General features: G+C 32.5%; 1 protein-coding gene across 2 annotated transcripts in view; it reads left to right on the forward strand.

Annotated features, from left to right (window-relative positions):
• The window catches only part of LOC118071981 (neuroligin-4, X-linked-like), a 132122-nt gene that overhangs the window by 99449 nt on the left and 19060 nt on the right, over positions 1-13613 (forward strand). For both annotated transcript variants that reach the window (XM_035091512.1, XM_035091513.1), the window contains one exon: positions 7992-8146. In XM_035091512.1, the coding sequence (XP_034947403.1) occupies positions 7992-8146 (155 nt within the window). The remainder of the gene's footprint in view (positions 1-7991; positions 8147-13613) is intronic.

Below are 13613 nucleotides of genomic sequence, written 5' to 3' on the forward strand. Positions count from 1 at the left end.
TTAATAAATCCCAAAATTTTAATTCAGTTTACAGTTTATAAAATATAGTAATGAGTAACAAGTGCATTTCTCACTTTAAAAAAAATTAATTACTCAACAATTATTAATATTTTTACTAGGAAAGTTTCATTTGATTATATCAGTTAATGTAATTTAATAATATTATATTACAACTGCTTTAAAAATGGAATTTTTTTTAAAAAGAGATTGCCATAAAAATATCAACTATAATTATTTAATAAATCATTAAAAGCTGTTACGAATAAAAAAAAGTAGTGAATTTAGCACTTATAAAAATCTCAGAGAACCAATTTATATTGTGAAAGTGCGAAACTATTAAATATCACATTTTCATGATGTGGGTGCGACTGTAAAAGTTCAATATAACTGAAAAAGCAGTTAAAACTGTCATACAAGAGCAGTGTGTTTGAAGACTCCAAAAGAATTTATTGGCTTCTTCTATGGCTTGGGAATTATTGCGTTACGGTGGTATTTATTGGAATTCAATGAAACGAATCACCCGAACTCGGCGCCAACAAAACGCCGTGATCGTGTGAGATTCCGTTACACGAGTTCTCTATTTATACGAGTGAATACCACGACGACGACCCAGAGAATGACATACAGAAAGGGTTGGAATACGTAACGTGGTTGTATTCGACAAAACAGTAAAACCAGTGAGTGTAACAGAATAGTAACTGACAATTGACATTGCAGTTGTCTCTAGTAACAATCAGTAGTAAAATGATGGCAAAGTTTCGAATGAACCTCTTGTTGAACGAACGAATTATTGATTTAATATTAACTTCATTTATCGGTAATTAAAGTTTTACACCACTCTAGTGTTCTTAATATTATTCTGTCTCGACAATTTATCAAAGTCCACGGAAGATCGATGTGCTACAGACCTACAGAAACAAGGAAAGAAAAGATTAAGGGTTGAGAGGGGAGGAAACATCGATAAAATTGTAAAATGGCGTTAGAGAAGAATCTCTGAACAAGCTTCCACTCTCTTCAGTCTCATTTCCAGAGCAAGTTTTATTGCATGGAAGAATGAAAGAGGAAAGGAAACGTATAATGTTACCCCATTACGATGAAAAAGTTGCTCGGCCGACAAGAGAAGCACGGAAAATCGTGTCAGCAGTGAAGAATAATTCAATGTCAATCGCGAAACCCTCGCGAAGCCACGTATATCGATTTATCCAAGTGACTTTTTTTTTGGATTTCTTGCTCTCTTGACTTGGAGTTATTCAGATTTTTCACAATCGATTGAACGTTCGAATGTTCTACGGATTTTCACATCCGCTAGTTGATTTTTTCTCTCTCACTAGTTTTTCTCTTTCTACTTTTCACCACCGTCTGGTAATCGTACTTTTCTCTTTTACCCACGACAAAAGGTCGGGCGAGGTCCACAAATCCCGTACTTGCCTCAAAATTAATTTCCCGAACGCCAGCCCCGGCGGCGCACATGGTGAACCACAATGTCCGTTTTCACTTAGCTCAAGATTAGCTATCTAGAAAATATATTCACTCGTATCCTTATTCTTCAATTAATTCAAAATGTCTATCAATATAATAAGAAAATTCCTATAGTACACATTTTGAATCATCAACAAATGTATTTTCTATCATTTGCACCCTAGATTGATGTAGTAATCAGGAAATTATGTTAGAAGCTAAGCGACATAAAGTAAATTAATTAATATCATTTGTCAATTCATCAACCATAAGCCCAAATAATTCCACTCGTCTCGGTTCACATCTGTGATACTGTCTCTGGGGAGTTTCTCGAGATTACGATGCGTACCGTCACGTTATCACGAGCACCAAAGGGAAGACAAGCAAGCGAGAGATTCGGGTTCCCCCTTGAGTCAAGACAATGGAATACCATATAACTAGTGTAATATACGTTCATGCATTCATGTCTAATAATGTATCGTCTTACAGTAACCCTCACACACCTGAATATATGGCCACCGTGAGTTAAACTTGAAGAGATGATTGACCTTCCAGAATTTACATTCACCTCAGGTGTATTGAATCGATCCAAAGGATGCTTTATGCATTTCATGTTGATTATTACCATCTATTTTTAACCCCTCATAAGCTTTTGTTATCTTTCCAAATATTTGTTGAGAATCTTGTATTTTTTATCACAATTATTATTATTATTCACGTAAACATTTACGTCAAATTTCATAGACGACAATCTTTTACTCCTTTTTCATTGCTGGAAGCAAATAGGAATGTGCTAGGTTTCTCATTTTCTTTCTTTTCCAATTCTATGGTATTCAAGGCAACCGACATCACATTGGTTAAATTTGGGGAGTTCAGAATTGAACAGTTTCTCTTAAAGTTTCCTCATTTTCGGTATTCACATTCCGCAATAGAAAAGTACGAAGATTTTTATTACTTTTTGTCTTAAAAAGAGTATAAAAATAGAAAATTTCGGATAAAAAATATCATTTTGTTTTAAAATAATGACGTTTTTTTGCTTAAATTACATTGTTCAATTCTTAGAAGAGAAAAAATACTCGTATAAAAATCAAATGATTGATCTCAAATTAAAAAAAAAAATTCAAAAAACGAAAAATATTTCAAAATTTTTTACATTTTTCTGAAAATATGTCGCCCATTCGAATTATAAATTGTTTCTAATATTCCAAAAATGCTTTGAATATTTTTTTACTTTGAAATTCTGTACCATCTAGTTTATAATAAGCACACAAAGAATATATACATATATATTATTTTGCATAGAAATTTTTACAATAAAATGACAAGGAAGTTATTCTCTTTTGTTCTAATTCTATGTGAAAGCCCTTCAATGTAGATTTTCTTCATTTACTGAAATTCTTTACTGAATTAATTAGTAACATTTTGTGAATAGACAGATTCGTGAATAGACTAGAAAATACGATGATGTTGAGTAACTTTGTCTTTACCTTTTATAACATTGCCTCGTAAATTTTAGAATATGTTGTTTGCTACATTGACTCCGATCTTTTGTGTTGATTATCTACTCAATTATTCTTCTCATTGCATAGTGATATAGTATACTATGACAAGTTAATTCAATCACATCATCAAATGACGAAAAGATTTCTTGGTGAACGTGAGAATTTTATCCGACGAAATCAGATACTTCTAAAGAAAACATGATGATACCGGTCGTAACCTTCGAAATGATGGCACCCAAGCTTCTTTTCATTCTGAGCAGTATTTCAACACGATTCTGTCTTTTAGCTTTTTCACCTTTTATCCAACTCTGTAGCTCAGAAGAAAAAGGCAATAGGAATAGTTCGTGCCACAACGAGGCATATAACTTGGAGGATTGAGACAGAAAGAAGAGTAGACGAGCTGAAAGAGAGTATGAACGTAGAGAATAGAGGGTAGAGTGTACTCAAGTCGAAATAGAAATAGAAAAGGTGAGAGACGAGAGGGAGTAGGAGAATGACCTGGACTACGGAGCTGAGATAACGCGACATATACAGAGATCAACGGGGAAACTTACACTCTTCAGTTATATGTGCCTTTATATAGCTCGACCAAGCTCAGCTTCACTGCCATGACGAAAGTACCTCATACTCTACTCTACATGGAGCAAAGGGATGGTATGCTGGCGACATGCACACAAACATACATAAGCAAAAACCTATATGTCTACATATTGTTCTTAGTGTTCATACTCACGTGAGCAACTCGAAAATAATAGGCAATAGAAACAATACGAACCAGAGAAAGCTAGATAGACATTGTTCTTCATGAGCATCAAGACATTTCTAGAGGCGTTTTCACACTCAAGAGCCAGTCACCATTTTACAGCACTCGAATATCGATAATGTCACCTGAAGATGAACTTTAAGAAATTCTGAAACAGATAAAATAACATCAATGCAATTGCAAGAGAATTTGGGATAGTAGAAAGAATAAAAAATGTAATCTCTTTCATTTAAATTTAAATCGATGCAAAAGACATCAACCATGATGAGGTCTTTGGAGCATTGTAATGCCATTCAGAAAACACCTTTGGCTCTCTTCCGAGATATGTTATATTTTTTATTTGTTCTTTATTTCAGAATATTTGAATTTTATTCAAAAGCAGTTTGAAATGTTGGAATGATAGATGCATATATGGAAAAAGAATTTGCTGCAATGTTTGTTCACTGTGAGTATATCAAGGTAGTGCGCGTTTGTCCGTTTTGTTCAAGTAGAAGAAGTTCCTTTTTAGACGAGAAACTCGTAGTCAACGTACTTCGTTTGTCTATAATACGTGTTTACTGATCTAACATAGGAAAAATGGAGTAGAGAACTTACTACACCAGTGAACTCAGCGCAAAATAATAGCAAATAAAACCCAGTTTCGGTTCGCTTCAATTCTCTCACGTTTGTTGAAAATATGTATGTAGGTATACCATGTAAGTACTTCCCAACTTTCGTGAATTCGAATTTTACGCTTGGAGAATTGAATCAAAAGTAAACGATCTTATAACAATTTTCTTACGATACGAAATAGATTTTCCTTATTAAACTCCTACAGTTATGATCTTACTTTTCTTTGAGCCAATTTTTTTTTCTTTTTCAAATCAATTTTTTTCTAAAAACTATTTCTTTTCTTCATCTCTTCTTAAAAAAAGTGAACATTGTAATATTTCTTCAACTCTCTTCTTTTCTATTAAAGTTATATTTTCTATTCCATCTTTCGAAAACAGTCTTGCCAAAATTTTACATCGACTATTCGAGCAACTTCCTCGTGCCTTACGAGACAGTTTTCCCACGCCTTACCGAACTTGCACCAAAGTCTGAAAGACGCTCTCCTCTGTAATTTGAATACTGTACTACTAACTTTTGCGAGGGTGTCGGGATACTGCCAACACACGACTCAAGGATTCCTCGAATTACACCGTATGGAATGGGTTCACTAACACTACAACTAAGTCTAAGCGAACTAAGCAAAGTGAATATTCTTCAACAACTACGGAAATAGACTGAACTCGAGAAGAAATACAAGAATAAAGAGAAAGAAATAATAATAACGTACTTATAATGAGAGCTTTACAATGAATTTTATTCGTTACTTGTGCTTAAAGCACAAAGATAATTTTGCCAATTATGAAGTGTTATCTCATCTTGTTATAACACGCACTCTGCGACCTGATTACTAAACCATCAGAAAATTTCAACAAGTATTTTTTCATGCTCCTCAATATATTAATGATATGATCATCAATTACTTCGATAGTAAAAATTATTAAATAATATAATATAATAATGTCATAAAAGCTTTATCAAAACTATCCCATGATGATACTTCAACTGTCAACCCAAGTCCGAGTATTTGAATATAATTCAGCAGGTTGTCGCAAACTGTCCATCGTCATGACACTCGCAATTTGTTAACTGAGTAGACATATATAAATATCTTTTTCTCATCTCATAAATCAAGACCACGACAACCATTTATATATAGAAAAGACCTACCTCAAAATGATGATTGACAAACTCAATGTGACAATGAAATATTCCCAATACTTTAATAATATGATATTGATTTCAGAAATAGATATTTTTTTTTTGTTAGAAATATGCGCTTTAAATTGGACTATCATCAAAGTTTTTATTATTGGATATCTTTACCAATGATTGGCAATATTCAGAGTTTTATACTTGACTTTATAACTTGGGATCATATAAAATATATTTTTATTATATTCATGTGAATTTGTTCGAATAAGACTTTAAAAGAATTTGAAGTTATGAAGACAGCTATAACTTGCTTCTTTGTGTGATAAAATTGATTTGAAAGGTCACACTGCTACACTCAAGTTTGAAAACATAATTTTGAGGCTTGAAAAATCAACTTCGAGAAAATCCAATGATTTTTTATGTCAAGATTTATTTGAAATATTAAACAATCGCTTGCGTCTCTGACATTATTTCGAGGATAATGATTATCGATTCGCAACCATTTGGACTGTCGTATTTCAGATAGCTGTAGTCCATGACCATTGCGATTAATCGGTTCGTGATCTCACCGCAAGCTTAGTGTGACTGTGACTTAGACGTTATGTAAAATCAATACGGTACAGAGAATGATGTTACTGAATATAAACTCACATAACTGAGTATATCTAATTGTTCATTATTTCTCAAATTTTTATGTATTATTTTTATATTAAAACTCAATACGTACGTGTTATAAAAATAAAATAAGCTTTTATCGTCGTTCAAGAAACTGGACAGATCTTCAAAGAAGATAATAATCCTTGGTGGAACGAATGCTGAACGAATTCAATACGATGTTCAAAGCTTCTGTATATTATGTCTCCGGCGTTTTCATCGATTGAGAACAGAAGATCCAAGTAAATCAGTATGTGTAACCACGGAGAATTTCCAGACACTCTTTTTGTCGATTTCTAAGAATCTGTAAACTTGAAACTTCTGGCTCCCTTTTCAATTCCACAGTTCTGATGTCTACACATCTCTAGACATTATTGTATCGGCCCTTGTTCCACTTCAAGTACTTTCCAGTGATGTTCCAATCCCTACGACTTTCGAAATATCAATAGAGTACCTCTGCTGCTATTCTTTTTTCTATTTATCTATAATCATTCTGAAACAAAAAAAAATAATTGTATAAAATCGTTTTCACACTGGAAAAAATTAATGATTCCACTTCAATGGAGAATAATTGATATCTATAATAAGCGAATGATAGAACTAATTCAACTCATTTCTGTTTAAAAGTATATTATTGAAGATGACATTTTTTTTAAAGGAAATCTAGTAATATTATTTTTTTCTTTGATAAAAGAATTTTCTTTTGATGCCTTATTTAAAAGATAAAAGAAGAAAACTTTTTTCCAATTAGCTTCCACGCTGAACGATACCGTAATATACTATTTCACTGTAATCATGTAATTTTATTACACATTATTCAACTTCTTAATCTTAATAAGAAATAAATTAGGTACCTCGATATCTATTTAGTTAAATATTTCTCTAATTATTCTTAAGGAAACAAAAAACCCTCTAATTCAAGCCAAGCATGAAGAAATTGAGAATTTAGCTTAATTATTCTTATTGGGGCAAAGTTTGAAACCTAATATACGTAGAAACAGAAACTAACAATCCACACCAGTAAGAAGATATGAATTCCACATGGTTGTATCAGTCATTGTCTTACTAAGGCGTCAGTTCGTCGAGGTTGTTTCGCAAACTGAATTCCATCATTGTCAGGAACTTGCCATAAGTTAGAAGAAACGATAAATTGAACGAAGGGTTATATCATATTAAGTTTCTTCAGCCAATCAATCTAATTATTTGCCAGTAGTATTTCATTGTATTATTTTAATATTCCATAAATTTTTATTTATCAAAAGTCTACCAAAAGAGCTGGAAATGTGACCGAATTGAGCCTTGATAAAAAATAAAAAACAATTGAATAAAAATCGATACTAAATCTCGCCAGGTGAGGCAATAGAAATCGTCACTAGAGAGGCTTGATGAAAAGTATGCTTCAAAGCTTTCAGTGATATGTTATTAGTTGAAACAGACCAAAATACTAAATTCTTCATTCTCTATATTTATTTTATAAATGTGAAAGTACTTGTACGGATAGAACTACATATGGTAGAAATGAAACTGAAAGCCCATTTAAAATTTATTTTTCGATGAGTAATTAAGTACCTACTAAATGTAGAACAGCTTTTATCGAACTTGAATAATACATGGCAATAAAAGAAAAAATTTCTAGAAATTTATATTTAATTATTCTCATTGTTTAGCGACATCACAGTAATAATTCAGTAACGATCTCGTTTATCAGAATGGTTTATTTGATTACAAGAACCCATCTACCGATGACTTATGAGCTCGTTTTCAATTAAACTCACTGTGTTAATTCAGTAATATTATGAGAAATAACAAACGTTCCATTATTATTGCTTACATTTTACGATGCAGATAAAATAGTATAATTTATTTTTCAGAAAATGGGAACCGTTCATGGAGAAGAGTTGCCTTATATTTTTGGAGCACCACTCGTAGAGGGCTTTGGATATTTTCGAAAATCTAACTATACTAAATCTGAAATCGTTATGTCTGAAAGTATTATCCAAGCATTTGCAAGCTTTATTAAATCGGGGTAAGTATAATTAAATATGCATCTTGGAATATTTCAAACTTTTTATCTGATAAAAAATTTGATGAACGAAAAAATTATAATCTGGCACTTGTATATATTCCGGCATACGGTGTGAAAAGTCAAAAGAAAAAATTACTACTAAAAATTCAGCAAGAAAAAAATAGTAAAAATAAGTATACCAGACTAGAGTCAGAATTTTCCATATTCATGAATTCCAACGTGAGTTCTCGAATTAAAGTGAAAATATTTTCGAGGCTGTCCACTGGGTAATAACTCCCATGAGTTTATTCACTACTTGGATGTTTTTTTTAATTATTTTTTTTTGTATCTACAATAAGAGTAGAGATGATGAAATAGTTGATTGATTAAATTTAAGTGAAAATTCCCAAGCTTTAAACTGTAATCTGAAAAACAAAAATAACATAAAATTCAATTCAATGTTATTTTAATTGACTGCTTTGTGAAAGGGATGATTAGTAGCTACCTTGAATTACTAATCATTATGCTTTTAGCTCATTATTACTCGAGAAATAACCTAGATCATCCAGAAATGTATCTCTTATCAGCACCACCACAGTGTCTCTATCTCCACGTAAACACAAACGTGCTTGCGTTGTTATCTAAGTACAGCAATCGCTTGCAATTGACTTTTTGGCCTGGAAACGTGTACTGAGCATTACAGGCGTGTCTGTACTACCTATAGAAATCCTATGCACACAATGAAACATCGTAGTGGGCGAGAACGATATCAAAGGATACCACTATACACAACTACGCACTCAGGTGCTCACAACCAAGCATTACCCGTTACAAACTTATTGGCAACATATGCGCGACCCTCGACCCTACTCCATTCTCCAATACTTCCTCCTGCCATGAATATGCAAAAGCGAGCATCGAACGAACCAACGATATTTCAGTACAGTTGCCTCGGGCGACGTGAAATTCACCTCGTCGATGCAGAATTATAGTCGCGCATATACCGTTGGTACCTATTGATGGAGAACAGAAGGTGAAAGGTTACGGTCTCAGAACACGATGCCAATGTTCAAATGCCCCTGAGATATCGCAGACAGCTGCTGGGGATTAGAGGAAAATTGAAGTGGTCGTCATCCCACGGGATCAGTCTTCAAGATCGCTCGTCGTCACGTACTCATCAGAAATAGTTATAGCTTTACTTTTTTTTTTTGACCTTTTTTATTCGAGTCTCATTTAATTTACTTCTAATCATTTGAACAGGATAACGTGACACTATAGCTACGTAGACATTGATTCTCTTGTAATGCTGAAGGAAATCTTTCAAAAATTATTTTAAATTTACAGAAATATTTTTCATTATTAGGAAATAATACTCTACGGTCTGTATTTCATACAGAAACCGATTATCAGAAGATACATTTCCCTTGAGAAAAATTCTCTGATATAAAACGGAGATTGCTTTTGAAAAAACGACAGACAATATAAGAAAACAAAGGAAAAGATGAGAGAGTAGATTTTTTCAGCAATCTACAGATATCTCATTGTTTATAGAAAATTCAATTTTTCACATTACGTTTTTAATTATTCTTATCACATTATTCAAATTTTCTTTTCAAATAATAATTAATGCTTATTAATTTAAAATTTATACTTCTTTCATAATAAAAATTTTAAACAAACTATTTCTCCATCTTAATCAATTTTTAAAACATTTTTTAAGGTTATTTCACTATGGACAATGAAAAATATACGATCATAAAAATTTTACGCTAAAATTAGAACAAAGTTTCCTAGCTGTATGACAGACTTTTCGTCTCTTTGTCAGTGTTAATGAAGATATTTTAGAAATGAAATAGATTCTAGTTACAGTTTGCAACATTTGTAACTCAAATATTCTTTGTGAAAAAATATAAAAAGCTTCGTTATTAAAATACACATATTATGTTGAAAAAAGGAGAGCAAAAACTGAAATAATACTGTAATATTTAATTTTTTATTGCATTCCTTGGTTTTTTCTAGTTTCAGTCCGGGAGATAAAATGATAACTTTATCAATTATACGACACATAATTTAAATATGAGAATAAATCTTACTCAAATTATTCTAGAATTATATAAATGAAAGTAGAAGAATAAATCTCTATTAGTCAATTTATTTCTATAGAAATATAATGAAATAAAACGCCCATAAGCATTAAAAATACATTTTTCACATTAAATTACTTTTTTTTTCGTTTGCTCATATTATATATCTTTTCGTTTCACTTCAACGTCTGTCAACAAATGAAAAATATTGAAAAAAAAGTGACAGCATTTAACTATATTGACATCAACCATGTTTCATCATCGCATCAATCAAATCGACATTTGTCTGGTTTACTCTTCTGATAATTTAAAAATTCTACGGAAACGAGAATGTCACATTTCTCTCTCGTTATCTATCGATTTCGCTTGCAAAATCCATTTTATCTCCATGCTTGACGAATTTTACGTAAACTATTGAAAATCAAAAAAATTGTTATCAACCTCTAACAATTCAACTAAATATGCCTATTTCTATAAAATAAAACCAATACCATTGTTTTATAGTTAAAAAAGAAAAATAACGAAGTAAAAAAAAAAATTCAACATTATTTTACAATTGTATGACTACAATATTCTCTTCCCCTAGTATTTTTTATATGACAATTTTAAGCACATTTACTCGCAATTCATTGTAATGCAAATTCCCAGGGAAAAGGAATTATCACAGTGGGTTGTGGAATTATATGGGTTAGCCATCCGGCACGTCGAGTCCAGCATTTCTCCACTTGACCACATCTCTTCTTCTCACTCTCTACATTCTCTTTCCATTTTATTCTCCTTTCTTGCAACCCTCACTGTCTACATGCAAACGTGAATTAAATCGTCTCCATGCTCTTATAACGTTCCAGAGCTACAGAATTAAACGAACTCGTGTCATCACTACACGAATGGTCCTGATGATGATCTCTTTTGTCGTTTGTATAGTGACTAAATAAAATTAGCATTTTATCTGATAAGAGGAGATAAAGTGGTCAGTAAAGCTTAACTTTGTGGCTTAAAGACTGCGATAGCTGAAATTGAGTTGGTTATTCCGATCCAGTTTATCATTTAATCGCCTTCAAGCTGTTAGTTTGAAAATTCACAGAGAATACTTTCTACTGCTGTCAAGCTAGCTGACAGCAGCTGCCAGTGAACACCGACAATACAAACTTTTGGTAAATTTCTACCAAGTAATGTATACATATGTTACTGGTGTACAGAAACAAGTTAAGAAAGCTTGTTTCATGCTTATTTATTGCTATCAGACTACTAAAGCTTTTATATATGAGTTTGGACTTTAGGAAAAAAAAAAAAAATATACAGTACGAAAAGGCAAAGATAGAAAGCCTGCACTGGGGAGAAAACTCAACAACCAAGAATCAGTGACGTGTGACTGCAGTGGTGACTTTGTGTATGCGCTTTTATTTCGTTTTCTTTTCTTTTACTATCTCTATCCATTCGTTGACAATAACTAAAATAGTGTTGATTTACGAGAGTTGAATTTATGATAGGTTATTGTCTCTATTAAAAAGTTCACATAAACTCACATTCGTTATTCCAAACTTTTAAAAATATATCCAATGAATGCAAAAAACTACATATACTCAAATATTATATGAATAATAAAATAACTTTGTCATAACAGTTGATATATATATTTTTACAAAACTTAGATAAAATTAATTGAACAAATGAACAAAGAGTATTACACGGCTCAAGCTATAATTAAAATTCCAAGATAATTGAGTGAAGTAAATCAACATAACCACGTTGAAGTTGCTCGTTTGCCTGGCAATGGTTGTTTCACGGTGATCGGAGAGGTGTCTGAGACAGGGAGAGAACGAAGCTGAGAAGAGAAATGGCGAGGATAATCCTGCAGAGTTAACGTCAGTCAACGTGAATTACGGAAGTGGAAGAGGGTTTGAGTATCACCCCTATTTATTCAAAATTATGGTCTATGTACAGCCTCGACATCTGATAATAAATACAAATGATATGCTCTATCTTCTTTAATGTTTGCTTTTATATTTAAAGTCATCCTTCAAAATTTTCCTACATCTCACTTTGATTAAATTAAACCTAAGAAATAAATATCAATATTCATTTTTAAGACATCTGAGTATTTTTCTTTAACAGTCTGACTAAGGAGATGATGGCGTATCACCATATAGACTTTAACCCTTCGTAATTAACACGTATGTCTGCATTATACGCTGCTTGCTTTAGGATTACGACGGTAAAGTACCACGAAGCATGGCCACGACTCCACGCCCTGTTTGCGATTGCCGGTTTCGTGGTTATTGGAGGCAAGCTGTATGTTTAACCTAGAGCCAGTGCACGTTAACTCTACGTTTCTCTCAACTCCCCGGCTACACCGGTCGAACGATTATGCTAAATTATTGTTTACGATTGCAATTCTATTTATGTAAGGATTTATGGGCTTAAGACTACGATTCAACTGTAACCACTGATCAAATAAGCGTATTACCTTTTTTATTATTAATATTAATTCCTATTCAACCAACTAATAAGCTGAACAACTTATTTATTTATTATACTTTATTGATTAAGTTCAGAATGCAATTCAAGTGCCATTCATTGGCTTCCAGAAATAAATCAAGCGTTTTAATTGAATACGATCCTATTAAAGTACACGAAACCTCTCGGGAAATTATTGGCTCTCTTAGTTTTTTCAATTGCTATTAACCATTTCAGCATTTTATCCAAATTCTGCATCTCTAAGCGAATTTTACTACCTGATCGATTTTGTCTGCATCTACTCTTCAACATCCTCCTCTTTCTCTTCTCTATATCATGATTTACCCCTTAATAGAATAATCACGTTCTATCGCCTCGCTGAGATTGGTCTACTTAATTTGCTTCCTGGAATTACCTGAGATCGATTGCACCAGCTATTTCTTCTCCCTTAAGTTTATTCAATCCTTCTCTCTTTCTCTCTCTTTTGCCCTTCTCTTTTTTCACTATCTTTGTGTCTTTATTTCCTCCTCGAATATTCATGCAAACTTATAAGTTGAGGCTTAAGCCACTGACTTTACCTGTTGCAAGTAATAAGATTCAAGGACTCAATAGGATTTGACCAATATGCCTTATCTAAAGCTCTAACAAATGTAATCACAGCTATTATTACTTCCACAAGCTCAAGCGAAAGCTTATATCAATTTGACTATCAGTAAAATCAAAATGAATCAAATGGCAAGCATGATTGGAATACTTAAAATTTATTATTACTTTAGAGGCAACATAACTTTGAAAATATCTATGATTTTCTCGCGTGAAGCAATTTGATCCTTGGGGATTGTCAGCACCCAGCGGACGCTCCAATTACCTCGTTATTTCGATCACGTAGATCCGCTGGCACGAGAGACAACTTGTCGTACAGAAAAGAGGAACTGCAATAGTATTGC

The sequence above is a fragment of the Chelonus insularis genome, unplaced genomic scaffold (assembly GCF_013357705.1).
Source record: "Chelonus insularis isolate UGA/USDA-ARS -01 unplaced genomic scaffold, ASM1335770v1 contig_88_pilon, whole genome shotgun sequence".
NCBI lineage: Eukaryota > Metazoa > Arthropoda > Insecta > Hymenoptera > Braconidae > Chelonus > Chelonus insularis.